This window comes from Bos javanicus, chromosome 14 (genome assembly GCF_032452875.1).
Source record: "Bos javanicus breed banteng chromosome 14, ARS-OSU_banteng_1.0, whole genome shotgun sequence".
NCBI classification, from domain to species: domain Eukaryota; kingdom Metazoa; phylum Chordata; class Mammalia; order Artiodactyla; family Bovidae; genus Bos; species Bos javanicus.
In genome coordinates this window covers 81,062,770-81,079,409 of record NC_083881.1, presented here as the reverse complement: position 1 = coordinate 81,079,409, position 16,640 = coordinate 81,062,770, and the positions used below count along the sequence as shown (strand labels likewise).

Here is a 16,640-nt window from a genome sequence, read left to right as displayed (position 1 = left end):
GCTGAAAGTCACTATTTGTTGTCTGATTTAAGGGGAATCACAGAAATAGCAGTTCTGCTTCCTCCCCAAGAGGGTCCCACTGTGCTCCGAGCATGTGATGGTGCCCTTCCAGTAGCAAGTATAAACTTCCTTTTAGGTTTGAGTTCAACAGCTTTCTTGAGTGGAAGCTCAAATTCTTGGGACTTTCCAATTCAAACAGAAGGTCGTTATTGTCACAGTGGAAACCTCTGTCTCCAGAGCCCTGTCCGGAGTCACTGCACCCTTTGCCAAATGCGTGCAGCCCATTTTCTCTCCAGGCTGGAGAGAACGTGAAGAAAGTGGTTCGTAACATTTCCAGCTGAAACCTACACGTCATCTCTCTACAAGTAAAGCAAATTCTCCTGGAACCTTCGTCACTACTAAGCACCTACTATGTGCCCAGCACTTTGCTGCCTACTGAGATCACGGGAGTAGATGATGTTTCCTGCTATATTTAACAAAGGTTTAGTATTTGTTAATTTCCTGTGTTCAACTACTGAGCTACCTGTTTTCACATGCATTGTATCGTTTGAGCTTTGTATCAGCCTTGTGTGATAAGAACTATTATTATTTTTGTTATGAGAATTCTGAGTTTCAGAGTGGTTAAGCAGGGTCTCATGCTTGACAGTGGCAGACCTAGGTTGCTGGACTCCAGAACCCAGGCCTGCAGCCTCTGTGCCAGGCTGTGTCTTTCCCCTGCTCCCTGGAAATGTATGTTCTCATCGCCGAGGCAAGACGTGCTGAAGTGAGTCAGGCGGCACTACAGGGACAAGTGATGACCGCCTCGGGGAGAGTCTGAGCTCCTTGAGGGTAGTGCCGCGGGGGCTGCAGTTGTGAGGGGCTTCTGGTGCGGGTGCTGGGCCATGGCTTAACGAAGGCCTGGGCGACCACAGTGGGTGAGGGGCAGGGCTGGGAATCAGTGTGAGGGGAAGCATGGAGACGAGCTGGGCTTTCTGGGCCCGAGTCGTACTGTCATTGGTGAAAGATCTGGTCTGGGGGTAATTCGGGTCATATTTTGGGGTGTGTATAGGTATGTGGCTTCCCTGGTGGCTCAGCTGGTAAAGAATCCGCCTGCAATGCAGGAGACCTGGGTTCAGTCCCTGGGTTGGGAAGATCCCCTGGAGAAGGGAAAGGCTGCCCACTCCAGTGTTCTGGCCTGGAGAATTCCATGGCCTGTGTAGTCCAGGGGTCACAAAGAGTCGGGCATGACTGAGAGGCTTTCATTTTCATAGGTATATGAATGGGCTTCCCTGATGGCTCAGACAGTTAAGAATCCACCTGCCGTGCAGGAGACCTGGGTTCAATCCCTGGAGAAGATCCCCTGGAGGAGGGCATGGCAACCCACTCCAGTGTTCTTGCCTGGAGAATCCCATGGACAGAGGAGCCTGGCAGGCTGTAGCCTACGGGATCACAAAGAGCTGGACACGACTGAGTGACTAAGCACACACATATAGGTATATGAACACTACAACAAAGTGGGGTTTAGAAAAGTGTCTAAGTCGTGGAGTTGACTTAGTTATTGATTGGCTTCTTTCATTTGTTTCTATAACGGCACTCCTTGAACTGTCGCCCATGTTTCTGAGAAAGTAGCGTAGGCAGAAGGGAGAGGGCTGCTTAGATGGGATCCTGGCTGCCCAGTCCCACTAGGGCAGCTCCAAATTTAGGCGTTGGTATTCATTTTGAGATTTTATTTGAAAGTAAGGTATTGATGCTTAAAAAAAGGGTTTCAAACCACCGAGTTAGCCCAATAATCCTTCTTTACAGATGAATAAACACAGGCTTAAAGGGACACAGCTAGTTAGTAAGAGAACAAGAATTCGAGTTCAAGTCCCGATTTCTTTATGCCCAGTCCTTCACTGGACAGACATTTATTGTCTGTCTGTTGCATCCCAGGAAAGATGCAAGGCCGTGTGGCATGCAGGGCGACTGGCCAGCGTATTTGAAGCGGCCCTGAAGGATGGAGAGGCCTAAACAGAGGTTACAGATGCAGTGGGAGAGCCCCTGCTCTGCGTGGGAAGGGCAGAAGTCGGGGGCTTCACAGAAGAGTGGCGCCTGACCTGCATCCTCACCGCGGTGCTGGAGTCAGCCAGGGAGACTAGGTGGAGGAGCGCGTTCTAGGCCAAAGCAGCAAGGAGCGCCAAAGGACGAGGGTGTGAGAGAGCACAGCTTCATCAAGGGAGAGCAGATCGTCCCCTGATTGAGAAAACTCACCCTGTGTTAAGCACCCCTCTGTGCCAGGCATTGTATAGGCAGTGTACACGGATTCTTTCATGTAATGCTCGTAAGAGTCCTGTGAGCTGGATACAGATGAGGAAACTGAGTCTTAGAATGGAGGAGTAATTCGCCAAAGGGTCAAGTAAGGTCTAACTGCTAAACAGTGGTAGAGCCAGGATCAGAATTTGGGGAGCTTAATATTGGATTTGGAGCCCTATGCGCCTCGCTAAGCAGTTTGGATTTTATCCTCTAGGTCAGTGGGTCTCAAATTTGCAGCAGAATCACCTGATGGGCTTGTTAAAGACACTGGGCTCTACCTTTGAGTTTCTGAGACCCAAGAATTTGCATTTCTAGCAAGTTTCCAAGTGATTCTGACCCTTCTGGGGATCACACTTTGACTGGAAGGTTTTCCGTTTAGGGGGGAAATCATCACATTTGCCTATATTTTATGCAGAGCTCTCTGGGTAAGAAATAGAAAAATGAATTACAGATTGGATAAGACTTGCCTCAGTGGAATGGTGTTTGAAGTGGGCAGAGAGTGCAAACGGGAAGAACAGTTATTTCTTCTCTTATTTTTTTGTTCTTAGCATTTAATCATTATCTGATCAGCCCAACATTTACATATCTGAATCTGATTCTGCTCCTTGCTTTGTCTCTTGTACTGGAATAGCTGTTTCTAACCTGTGTCCGGAAGACTAAAGATGAAGAGATGAATCTAGAAGTGTTCATACAGGAAGGTGATTTAGGTACTCGGGGCACTCAGCAGCCTCTGATAAAGGATGGTAATAATTCTGGTTAATGACTGGGATCTGAGGCACAGTGTCTGATTCGCAGTAAGCGCTGAAAGGACTGTGGCGGAACAGCAGTGCTTTAAGGTTGCCCTGAAAGGAGCCTGGAGGGGCTGGCTGCTCCGCTGGCTGTGCTTCGCGTGTGCTGACGTGAGGCCTCGCTTGGCCCGGTGGAGGGGCATCAGTGCTGTAGTGGGGAGGACCAGCCTGGCTCCGGAGGCCCAGTTTCCGGACTGGGCCCAGCCCTTTATTCCACCACCACGGGCTGTCACCTGTCCACCTTGGGCCGTCCTCTGTCGTTTGAGCCTCCATTTCCTCTGTCGTTTGAGCCTCCATTTCTTCATCTATTGTGTTGGCCAAAAAATTCTTCTGGGTTTTTCCGTAAGGTGTTTTTGGCCAACCCAATACAAGTGGAGCCGACGACGGCTTCTCAGCCTGTTTGTGTGAGACCTGAGGATAAAGGATGAGAGTTCTCAACCTTGGGTTGATACTTTTAGTTAAATAATTTTCTCCAGTCATATAGCCACCCATCCGGGCTCAGATGTTCACAGTTCACTTGGCAAAGTTGACTCAAACGACTTCCATTTGCCTGGATTTTTACACGCGCGTTTCAGAGTAGCAAAAAAAAAAAAAAAAAAAGACTTAATTTGAGTTTGAGTTTTACAATGTTTTATTGTAAGCTATAGTTAGGAACAAAGCTGAGCTATTTCCTGGGGGTAATTCTTCTTAAACCTCAATTATGAATAAATGTATTTTCAAATGTTTCAAGTCTACTGTAACTTTACTTTAAATCAACTGCTTCAGATTTTTTAAACTACTGACACATGTTTTAAAGCTATTAGCGAGATCCCTTATTTTAACTATTTAATTCTAGAGTGTTAGCAAATGGATGCATATTGCTACATCTTTCTTATAATCCAGTGAAAACCTAAGAAGTGGCCTCACTGGCCATCATGACCATTAGCGATTCATTCGCTCACGCATCACATTAGCGCCTTCCTGCCCCTCAGCCTGCATGCTCGGAGCATGGACAGCCCTTTGCCCAGCTTGCCCAGTTTCCTGCCTCTCCACCAGCGCCGTCGTTTTCCTGATGCCGCATCTCACTCACTGGCTTTTATCTGGATTACCACCTCCATTTCCAAGCTAACCTATTGTATCCATTTTGACTCCCTCCAACTCATATCCACACTGTACAGAGGTTAAGGCTTCATATCTCATTAAGCTTCCACTGATTTAAGCCCTTTAAAGGCTTTCCAAAGCATTTAGGATCAAGACGATACCACCCCACGTGCCTGACGAGGCCCCACGTGCCTGACGAGGCCCCACGTGGACTGACCTCTACTAGCCTCTCCAGCCTCACTTCACTCCAGGCTCCCTTTCATCTTGCTGCACAGGTTGAACGGGATGCCTTTGGCGGGATGTGTGGTGCCTCCAGTCTGCGTAGAGCTGTTGCATATCCTGTTTGCTCTGCCTAGAAGCCTTTCCTCCTCTCTTACCTCGTTACTCCCCTCCACCCTCATATCCCAGCTCAGCTGACACTTCACAAAGTCTTCTGTGACCCTCTTGACCACATCAAACCTGAATCATGTGTTCTCATAGCACCATTGACCCCTATACACCTACGCCTGCCACAGCTGCAATTTTCCGTTTATTTCTGTGTCTATGTGAATTATATGGAGGCCAGGGGACTATGTTTGGTTTGGCTCCTTGTAAGGAACTAGTGCCCAGAAGAGTGCTTGGCACACAGTAGGAGCTAATGAACATCTGTGCCATGAATGCATGTTCTCAGAGAGTGTTCCTGTACAGGGGCTCATGCTTAGTCCCATTGAGAATACATGTAATGCATAGATGTTTATGATATAAATGGAAGTCATTGAAAGAGGTGACAGTGTTGATTTCAGCTTTCAACTGTGTAATAACTAATAACGCAAGTCCTGTTGGCATTTGAATGGACGTATGCCACTTCTCACTGGCGAACCCCCCAGGGACCATAGATTACTCGTGAAACTTTGCCCCTGTGGTTTAAACTCTTAAGTGGAGTCCACTTTATACACAGGCAGTGCTGGATTGTGAGAGCAATTGAGCCTGCCTGTTTTTGTATTAGCTGTCATGATTTCTTGCTCCGTTTAGTCGGCAAATCCCTTCTGCAGAGCCTGTTGTCCGTGTCTGTCCTGAATTTTCTAACAGTTCTCAACCACAGCAGAATTGAAAAATAAGACGTAACTGACAGAGTTGTAAAATAGGGTAGGAAGAATGCATGTAGGTGCTTTTTTCTTAATTTCCTGGTGTTTGTGCTGTAGTGACTGCATAAGTGTTGCCCCTGAAAATCAGGTGGTCAGTGACTGTCTGGTAGTCTTAGAAGTGCTGTGGGAGTAGAGTCAAGGCAAGGCACCGTAATTGTAGTTAATTCTGCACAATGAGAAGCTGGATATTGATAAAATTTGAATCTGGTCATGAATGCTTCATAATTACGGTAGGAGGCAAGAATGACAACCCTCAATTACAGATTTTTTCAGATCTCACTGTTGACCTCAAACCCTTTTACCTTAATCAGGGCTTGGAAACAAGGACTCACAGAAGCATGCCATGAAAAGATGGACTGTGCATTTGTATAAATGCAACTACTGTATCACAATTAAGCGATACACACCCTGGCTGCTTGGTGCCACCAGCAAAGTGAAGGAAAGACTGTCTCGCTGCTCACAGTTTGGAGGTGGAAGAACAGTGGAAGAACCACCATGGTGCCATTAAGGGAAATAAACTTTAATGCCCGATTAGTAGTGGATGCTATTAGTGATATATTAAAATTACATTATGATTTAGGCCAGGCAAGCCAACATTCAGGACGTAAGTTAACTGACTCAGAGTGATTTATTCGAATGCTCTTTTCTTACGTCATTTGCGTCAGAACGTGGCCCTTCCATTGCTTGCACCAGACGAGCCTGTTGTGTTAACTCCTGCCTGGCCCTAAACTTTCCCTGTCTTCTCCTCACCTCCAGGAGCTCATGGTTCTGAATATTGGGCTTTAGACCATAAGCACCAACATTTTAAACAAGTTTCCAGGGTCATTCTTATGCCCAATAAAGCTTGAGAATCACAGAATGATTTTTCAGGCCTGAGACTGTTGTTAAGATTTGTTTGGGTTTTCTTCTGCCAGGGGGCAGTGTTCTCTGAAATATGGCTGGATTAATAAACCAAGCTGAAAGTTAATTTTAGTCTTTCTCATACACTTTCTTATTTACCAACCCACCCACGAGTGCCCTTATACCCAAATCTTAAACAGCAGCACAGGTGAACTTTCTCGATTTAGTTCTGCTATAAAAGGCTTTGGACTCTATTTCAGTCATCTTGGTTGAATTTCTAGACATGCAGTCTGCATTATCAGGCTTTTCAGTTTTCTCAATTTTAGATAATGAGGGCTGATTTTGTTTTACAGTTGATTGGATGCCTGAGGTAGGGACTTGGGTCACCCCCCTGACAGTTAATTTGTAATGATGTCTTTTAGTTAAGGTCTTTGAGTGAAATTCTGTGTAACAATGGTTAGGTGGTGTGTGTGTGTGTGTGTGTGCGCGCGCAATGACTAGTAGTAGATAAAGTTCTTTGGCCGAATGGTTATCAGAAAGAGAGGTTGAGTTCCTCTTAGATAATTGGTAACAAGTGCTGTACAGAAGGAATTATGGATCAAGCTGGGCTTCCCTGGTGGCTCAGACAGTAAGGAATCTGCCTGCAATCTGGAAGACCCAGGCTCGATCCCTGGGTTGGGAAGATCTCCTGGAGGAGGGCATGGTAACTCACTCCAGTATTCTTGCCTGGAGAATCCCATGGACAGAGGAGCCTGGTGGGTTACAGTCTATGCGGTCTCAAAGAGGCGGACCCGACTAAGCGACTAACACACCCATTTCATTTCTCTGGCTATTACTCTTAAGACTTATTCCCCCCTGCACAGCTACTCTGTCCAAAAAATGAATGGATAATGTTCAGCTTCTGAGTCTAATCATTTTTCAAGGGGGGTGTTCATTGTCCTCAGGCTGGATTTCCACCATCAAATATCAGACAGACTGTACAGCTGTTGGGCTCCGGTGAGGGCTGGCGAGGCTGGTGAGGAGGTTGAAGCAGCTTTCTTTGTGAACATTTGGACCGCGGTGGCATACAATGCAGTCACAGGATTGCCTTGATATTTCCCTTTTAGCTTGATAGTTTTCCTCTGTACAAGCCTGCGTCTTGAAGCTGAACATAAAGATTAGAAAAATCTTACGTGGGGTTGACATCTTTCATAAGCCTTGCTAAACACCCGACCCCAAATCATTTCAGTATGGCGTGCAGACTGAAGCAAGAGACTTCTAGAGAAAGAGCCGCTGGCCTGCCGTCTCTGTCAGAGTGCAAAATGAAAAGGCTTCGAGAGAGGCAGCTGCAAGTTTGGCACTGTGTTTTCTCTTTCTCAATTAGCTGTTACTAAATTCTGGAGTATCTAATGAAACCCAGACCTACTGTGCAGCCCACCGTGAACAGGCCCTGGCGTTCATGCTGTCGGGCTTCATCTGAGCAGAGCCCCTGCTTCCTCGGTCTGCTGCGTAGTAAGCACCCCGTTTGTTCACGCGCACACACATGCTCTGCACAAGAGCCGCGGTCACCGAGTCTGGCCAGAGGAAAACCAGAGACAAGCTTTCCTCCCCCGTTTGAATCCTACAAGGGTGCGGTATTTAAAGAACTTTCAGCTTCTGAGGGCTTGGTTTCTTTTAGAAGTCCCCTGGTGGCTAGCTAGCTCAGTAAAAAGAATTTAAGCCTCACAATAGCATCAAAGGCACAGTGTTTGGTGGCTGGATGATCATTTATCTGGGTAAAAACCTAAGGAAACAGTTCTGTAGAGCTGAATTCTTGCTGCCACCAAGATGTCCTTTCTCAGTTCAGTCATTAGTAAAGCCTCCCCCATCCCACCGTTGCTGCTCCCCAGTCCCTCCGAAACAAAAATAAGAAACCTAAACCCAAAGCTGACGGTGTTTTCAGGAGGAAGAGGCAGGCAGGCCTGAAGTCATTTTATGCCTCCTCATAAGGCAAGAGACCTCTGTGCGGCTTCACTGGCATTCCCAGGATTTTGATAAATGTTACTTCTGTAAACTCCAACGACAACATGGGGAAGCAGAATGCTATCTCTTGTGTTTCGTTACAATCCTGGGAGGTTTCATCGTGGGAAATGTTTGAGGAGCCGGGAGTCGCTGAGAATGCGGCAGAAGGGACAGGGTCATTTATACTGCCAGAAAAATAAAGAAATGGGCCGGACAGAGGGTTAGTAGGTTTAGAAATTATAAAACTTTCCTTGTTTTTTTAAACACATGAAGTTGTGAGGTTGACTGCATTGAATAACTTCATTGTTAAACCTTAAAAGCTTAAAGCTGGTAGAAACCCTTTTGTGGCTCTGTTTCCTTTTTATCGGATAAAATGCATTTGGTTTCTTTTTTTAAAAAGCCATGTTTTCAGGAGGGAAGGAAAATGAACAGGCAGGGTTATTGGCTACAGCAGCATAAGAAACCCTTATGTTACCAGAGGAAGCCACATGAAAGCGTCTGTGTGTCAGGGGAGGGGCCACGCGGGCGGAGAGGCGGAGAGGGATGTTTCAAGCTGCTCAGGCTCAGAGCTGCGATTTGCGAACAAACTGTGATGAAATCGAGCTTTGGACAAATCAGAAGAGCCTGTCAACCTCCCAGGTGGGATTACTTGTAGTTAATAGACTGGACTCGGAGCCCCAAAAAGCAGCGCACTCAGTGTAGACAAACAGAGCACACTGCCGCAGGCTTTCCAAGAAGCCCTGCCATGGCCAGGAGACGCTCATGCCAGCTCCATCAGGTAGGAGGGGGAGACAATGACAGGGCAGAGTTGCTCTCTGATTCTGAATTTTCTTTTTGCTTTTAAAATGAAGACAGCACTACAGGGTGCATTTGGGAAGCTGCAGGGTTGGATGGTGATGCTGAAGTCACTTGCACTGCCTCTGGGATCGGATTTAGGCTTGTCTGGCTGCACTGACAGTTGGATCTCTTTCTTCTCTTAGGTGATATCTCTCTTCACTTTTGCTGTTGGTGTCAATATCTGCTTAGGATTCACAGCAAATCGAATTAAGAGGGCAGAAGGATGGGATGAAGGCCCTCCTACAGGTATGTGTAGCAGCTGTGCCCATTGTCAGTCCTTGTAAAATATTAAAAGTGATCACTGTCCACTCGTTAAGAAATGCACCTTCAATCTTGCAGTGTAACTAACTCATGCTGTCTCTGGAATAAAATCAGCTCTCTGTACAGTTCAGATGGGGGAACGTGGTTTAGTAAGAGAACATTTTATGAACTCTTCCTGCTACTTCAACTGACTGTTTAAATCTCCGTCCTCTGAATTTATAAATGCTAAGATAACATTAAAGCTCTTGTGAGCAGACAAGGCTGAAAAAGAAGTGATGAGAACAGGTGCTGAGTTGATAGTAGAGATATTGTGAGTGTAATTTGTTGTCATGGCATAGGAGATCTAGTATTTGTGTCCAGAAAGTTCTGACCTTGAGAAAGAGAGGGATGGAAGTAAAAAAAAAAGAAAAAGAAAAGGCAGGGAACTGTTTTTATGAAAGTTCAGGGCTATGAGATGAAGCTTTAACCTAAAACAGGGAAAATATGAGAGGAGGTGCTTAGAAGAGCTTATGAGATCGACTTCTTCTCCCTGATTTTTCTTTTGGCCCAGGAGAGGTAAGTTTTCACAGAGTGTCATGACTTAACTCACAGAACTGAAGTGAAAGAGTTTCCTTTTACAATGTACACTGTGCCATAAGCAGTATGGGAATTCTTATAAAGGAGCTCCTTGTGCAGATCCAGGAGGCTTAACTGACCAGGTCTTAAGTAATGAGTTGGTTAATTTCCTGGAAATTGGAGCTGCTGATGGTTTTATAAAGAAAAATTACATATTAAGTAGCGGGTACTCTAGGGGGCAATCTTTTCTTGACTTTTCCTGACATCTCAGCGTGTCTGTTGGCCTTCCTATGCATTTTGTATTTCTCTGCACTGGATTTCTTGACCTGACTCATAAAAGACTGTCACCTGTCTCTCTGTAGCCAGCACGAGCATTTCTTAGCCAAGTTATGCTCCATGCATTGATGGAATCCTGAACCTTCCTTATTTCAAGCAAGTGACCTTTGAGTAAAGGGTGAAAGAATTACATCAGAAGTGGTTTAGTGGATCCAAGTGGAGTGTGCTTGGGGTGAAAGTAAGAAAATAGATCCTAAACACTGCACCCCAGGGAACCAATGGATCCAAGTGGAGTGTGCTTGGGATGAAAGTAAGAAAATAGATCCTAAAGACTGCACCCCCTGGGAACCAATGGATCCAAGTGGAGTGCGCTTGGGGTGAAAGTAAGAAAATAGATCCTAAAGACTGCACCCCCGGGAACCAATGGATCCAAGTGGAGTGTGCTTGGGATGGAAAGTAAGAAAATAGATCCTAAAGACTGCACCCCCGGGAACCAATGGACAAAATGAGCTGTCTTCTGTTGCGGAAGGGGAGGAAAGCAGATCCCTGGGCTGGAGGATCCTGTTTTTTTTGGTAACGAACGGTTGTTCCAGACAAGTGTAACTCCTGCTCACACTGCCTGTAACTGCTCAGACTGAAGAGCAAGGATCAGGCCTTTAGTTTAGCCATGGGGGCAAGCTTGAGAGCCTGCTGCTGGCTCTTTCCAATGGACCCTCAAGGGAACTTTTTTCCCTTCTTTGTATTAATATATTACCTTGGCTAAAACTGATATTAAAAGTTATTTCTCTGATGAGTGTTGTAAAATCAAGTCGTCCATTATTTTCAAAGTTGACTTTTTTTTTTGGAAAATGGTCATGAAAGCCCTGGATTGGCACCCTGGATCCATCTCACTTGCCAAGTGGTCTTGGGGAAGTCACTTGTGAGTTCCATTTCCTTAGCCATACAATGGAGAATGGGCCTAGGTGATTTCCAATTTTCCTTCTGGATTAAAAAAGAAAAATATGATTCTGTCTGTTCTGTTTCATTGCCTTTTGAATGTGTGTACTCTCTGCAGGAGAACTTGAAAAATACAGACCAGATTTACTAATCCTCAAATATATTTTGTGTATAATAAATAATTTCCGTACATTATTAAAAACAATTATAAGAATTAATGAGTCAATGCTACTTCTGGAAAAATAATATAATCTAAATTATCATCTCTAAATCTAGTATATTTCAGAATATTTGCTTCTTGAATTATTAATCAAATCATTGATTATTTTTGGCCTTATGGTATCTTCTAAAGTAATTCATTAGTGAAAATTCTACTGCTAGGAAGTATTAGTCTCGAGATACATGTGAGTCTGAGTTTGGGGATTTTGGTATGCCTGACACTTTTTATTTTTAAATTTCTGTTGATATAGCTTATTGCTGTTGAGGCACTGTAATTGATTTCTCCCAAATGAAGACCATGGTGTGCTTTGGAAACTGACTGAACTCATAGTGCGGAGAGTCTAAGCGTTTTCCTCTTTTTAAATGTTGTGTGTGTCTGAGATGACGCTTATGGTTGGTGATTCTGCCCGCAAAGTGTGCGCGTCGGAAAACCCTGGGTGAGCTGTCACATGCGTTTTAGAGAAGATGCTAGGAGGAAAGGCTGCCATGCTTACTGTCAAATACACTTCCGTGTTCCGGAGTATTCCTGAGAAACTCAGTGCTTCGAGATTGTTCTACCAAGTAGAAGGAACACAGAGGGTATTGACGCATAGCCAGCTTCAGACTGACCGGGGCAAGACCTCTCATTCACTACCATTCAGTTTCTTACTTAGGAAACGTAGTACCTCAGAGTCCTCAGCTGCAGCTGAGAACGTTCTACACACATGCAGACTCTTGCAGCTGGTCTGTGGTGGATGTTAGTTTCAAGGCTGTGGCCATGCAAACTATTATAATTAATAGTTTGGCACACTTGATAGCTGGATTTTTTGTTAGGATGTGGTGATCTATTGGAAGTCATGGTAAAATAAGATTTCTTCTTTCAGATTGTAGATTTATTAGAGGATGTGGAATGAGCAGAACTAATTACAAGTCTGCTGGGTAAATATCACGGACCATCAGGTGCATGAGATGCCGGGAATAAATTTTCAAAGAGAATGTAAAGAATATGTGCAATTCAGTTTGACTTTCTTGTCCCATACATCTGATGTAGCCAGCTTGATTTACCTCTAAAGTTGAAAGAGAATTTATGTGTATACAGGTGACACTCATGTAATGTGCTTATGTGTATATTTCTGTGTGATGGTGGAATCTATTTCACTGGAGTTGGTGACGGATACTTTTCCAGTCTCTGGGTGGAAATGGGATCTCCTTTGAGAGAAGCAACTTCATACCTGAAAGACAAAGGGAAGTGGGTAAGCTTGTGAGTAACTGGCTAACAGAGACTTGAAAGCTTTGTTCAAGTCATCATCGTTTTTAAGTGGCTTGAGAGTTTAAAAGTATGTGAATGCAAGTGAAATTCATGGGGAAATGCGAAATGAAGAGTGTCACTGACAACTTTACAAGTAAAGCTTTGCTTTGTGAATCCTGGAGAAAGCAGATAGTGGTGACAGGCGTGAGAAGGCTCACGTTCATTTGATAGCTTTGGGCATCTCATCCTACAACGCAAAGGCGCTTAAAAGTTCCTCCAAGCTGCAAAGCTGACTGGTGACTGTCATCAGCCGTTACTCGGTAAGGAAAATTAGAAGGACTATCACGTCCTGGGACTTTATGTTAAATCTAATGTTGAAACCAGAAGGCATTTAAGTCAGTGGAACACAATGATCTGAATTAGCATTGAAAGAAGGGCGTGGATTTTTCAGTTCTTTGTTATATGGCACTTAGGTACGGTGATTTTTCATGTATCTTAGAACTATACAAATGCTCTGTGGTGACCTTCATGGGAAGGAAATCCAAAAAAGAGGGGATATATGAAAACGTATGGCTGATTCAGTGTGGCAGCCTGGATGGGAGGGGACTTGGGGGAGAAGGGATGCATGTACATGTATGGCTGGGGCCCTTCCTTGGCTGCCCACCCGAAACTATCACAACCTTTTCTTGGGAGGGGGCGCAGGGAGTCGAGTTCCATGTTTATTGTTGTACACATATATATATTTCTTGTGTATACACAGATAATTTTCTTTCTCAGAAGTATTACAAAATTGATTAACCTTCAGTCTACAAAAAATACCTACTCTGCATGATAGAAAAATCGCTCCTACAAGTTCAACTGATTTATGCCCCAAACTTTCCCCAAAACGTCTCAAATTCCTGGTGGCTCAGACAGTCAAGAATCCACCTGTAATGCAGGAGACCTGGGTTCGATCCCTGGGTCAGGAAGATCCCCTGGAGGAGGGCATGGCAACCCACTTCAGTATTCTTGCCTGGAGAATCCCCATGGACAGAGGAGCCTGGTGGGCTACAGTCCATGGGGTCACAAAGAGTCTGACACGACTAAGTGACTTTCACTTTCCCCAAAATATACAATATGAAGCAACACATTGAATCTTAATGTAGAAGGTGGGCCATGCGGAGGGTGGAGGGGCAGAGGGCCACACGTGCTCATGCGCTCATGCACACACATGCACCCCTCAGGCATGTGCCCCCACTCAGCAGTGGCCTGAGTGCGGGGCTCTGGCCCACCTGGGAGCCCCCCGGAGGCTCCTGGCCAGCCCCATGCTCAGGGAGCAGGCCCAGCAGCCCAGTATCACTGTGCTGGTAACTGGCTATTCTCCACTACACACAGTTTTAAAAGAAATACAGCTTCCATACGGCAGAAACCAACACAGCGCTGTAAAGCACCTATGTGCACGCACGCTCACTCACTCAGTCCTGTCTGACTCTTCGCGACCCCATGGACTGACTGTACCTCACCAGACTCCTCCATCCCTGGAATTTTCCAGGCAAGAATACTGGAGCAGGTTGCCATTTCCTACCCCAAGGGATCTTCCTGATCCAGGGATCTAACCCATGTCTCTTGCATCTCCTGCATTGGCAGGTGGATTCTTTACCCCTGAGCCACCTGGGAAGCCATTAATTTAAAAAAGGGAAAGGAGTGAATTCAGACTAAAATTTTATTGTGAACCTAATAAAACCTGTTCCAATTTCTGTTGAAAAGCATAGTAAATAGTAGGCAAAAACCTGGTAAGCAAAAAAATGTCCAAATGATATAAGCACACATTGTAATAGTAAACTTTTAAAATAATTTCTTTAAAATGAGTATTTTGCAGATTGTTTTTAAAAACATCAATTTAGTTTATATTCCCGATGATTTTTATGCATTGCTTATCATAATTGTATACTATAGAAAGGGGCGTTAACTATTCTTTAATTTTCAAATTTCATATAAAAATTAAAGACTAAAATTGACAAGGAAAAAAAAAAAAACTATACAGAATCTTCTATCTTGTTGCATTAACCAGAAATCTCCATCTTAAATAAAGTTCAACATAGCTTATATCTTCCAAAATCATGTCTTAAAAAGAACATCTAAAATTCAGAGCTTATGTGCATAATTTGAAAAATCCTTTGTTAACGATAATGATATTATAGCTACAATCAGATGATCTAAAATTGTAGCTAGGCCTTTGCTAGCTTAAGTTAGGCCTAAGGTTCTTATTTTTAAAACAACTTTTAATTTTATATTGGAGTATAAAAGTATGGTGATACTTTCAGGTGGACAGCACAGGGACTCAGTCAAGCATATACACGTATCCATTCTCCCCCAAAGTCCCCTCCCATGCAGGCTGCCACAGAACACTGAGCAGGGTTCCCTGTGCCACACAGTGGAGCAGTACACAAGTGAAATTAAACTCTTAAATTGTATTCAAATCATCTAGAAATCTGTTTTCTTGTAGTTTACGAGGTCTTTCTACACGAGGACGTGGTATTTAAAAACACACTGAAAAAGTATGGAATTCGGAGGGCTTCCCTGGTGTTCAGATGGTTAAAAATCCGCCTGCAGTGCAAGAGACCTGGGTTCAACCGTGAGTTGGAAAGGTCACCTGGAGGGGGGAATGGCACCCCACTCCAGGATTCGTGCCTGGGGAAGCCCACGAACAGGGGAGCCTGGTGGGCTGTCTTCCATGGGGTCGCAAAGAGTCGGACACGACTCAGCGACTTTCTCTTTCGCTAGAGTTCTGATCTCCCAACCAGGAAAATGGGGATAATATCGCCTCTTTGTCTGAAAAGATTCTTGAAAACAAACGTGCCATACTAAGACTGATAAGAATATAAGGTGTTGAGTGTACGCTGATACACTGCATTTATCTCCAAATTTGTTTGAAGGCCAGGGTCTCCATTTTTACCTCATCAAATTGACAGTATGTGCTATATAAAACGCCGTTTCATTGTTTGGTAGCAGACTTATACTACTGACTGTGACCATACATGTTATTTGAGTGATTTACAAGTGAAATTAGACTCAGATTTCATTGAAATCATCTAGAAACCTATTTTCTTGTAGTTGATGGGGTCTTGCTACATGAGGATGTTGTATTTTATACAAACACATTGAAAGTACAGGTGTTTGAAAACTTCCCAGGTGGACCTATTAATTTAAAAAGTTGTCTATGAAATCTGGTTCAGAAGCTGTGAAGAAGAGGAGAGCGTAATGATGGTGCAGTAATGGATATTTATAGGAAGTGGTGTATTTAGGAAGTGGAGATACTGACACACAGGCCTGTACTAAGTGCTGCTTTCGAAGAGATGAGGTCAAGAGTATCGAGGAAAAACGGCAACTTCAGCGCAAGAAAGTAGGACCGGAAAGAAGACATCGTGTGCTCCAGAAGAGGCGTCAGACGGGACTTCAGGCTTGAGTTGGCCGGCATCTTGATTGTCATCCACGTTGTCTGCCTTTTTTCCTTGTATTTTATGCTTCAGACAAGGCAGGCAGACACCGGAGAGCCAGGTCTGTCCCAGTGCTCTTGGAAAGGAGGCGGCTTACTCAGTCTGTTTCATTTCAAGACTTGCCTCTCACTTTCAGGAAACCCTCAGGCTGAGAACCATGGAAAATGGGAGGAACAGAGAGTGGGTTACAGCGCAAACTCTGAATGCAGGATCAGATAAAACTTAGATGAATCGTCCAGCGTTCGGCTGGGCTAAGTAGTTTCAAACTTAAACACAGCCTCCCTCACTGGCCGTCGTCCAAATCTGAAAATTTCCATTTTGCAGAGATTTGGTGGAAAATGTGCTTGGGAATCCAGGATGAAATTATGTTTAGGTCACAACTGTTGTCATGAATTAGGCTGTTTCGAATAGTCTAATTAAATTATCAATAATTTTTTTTTCTGTGCATAAATGGCACCAGAATTCCACAATGCTACTTCTGTGTAGGTATGGTAAGATGGAATGTTTTAGAAAGAAGATTTACTTAGCTAAGTAAAAATAACTTCACTTGTTTCTATCAGAATTGTGAGTTTGAATGTGATAAATCCAATTTTACATTGGTGGGTTTTTTAAATCATGAAATTGTGCTTCTGGGAAAAGTAAGAAGCGTACAGCATTGTTTTTATGTACATCACATATAACATATTTTAAAATGTAAAGTCTCTAAAGAAAACTTCTGTCTGTATAGACCTGCGACATTTATTTTTTAAGATTCTGGAACTGACTTGTT

General features: G+C 44.2%; 1 protein-coding gene across 10 annotated transcripts in view; it reads left to right on the top strand.

Moving 5' to 3' along the window:
• The window catches only part of ENPP2 (ectonucleotide pyrophosphatase/phosphodiesterase 2), a 132,735-nt gene that overhangs the window by 30,234 nt on the left and 85,861 nt on the right, over nucleotides 1-16,640 (top strand). For 7 of the 10 annotated variants that reach the window (XM_061439504.1, XM_061439513.1, XM_061439510.1 and 4 more), the window contains exon 2: nucleotides 9,064-9,166. In XM_061439504.1, coding sequence (XP_061295488.1) covers nucleotides 9,064-9,166 — 103 coding nt within the window. Of the gene's footprint in view, nucleotides 1-8,679; nucleotides 8,862-9,063; nucleotides 9,167-16,640 lie in introns of those variants that run through there. The other 3 variants (XM_061439515.1, XM_061439512.1, XM_061439506.1) reach the window with 2 other exon arrangements.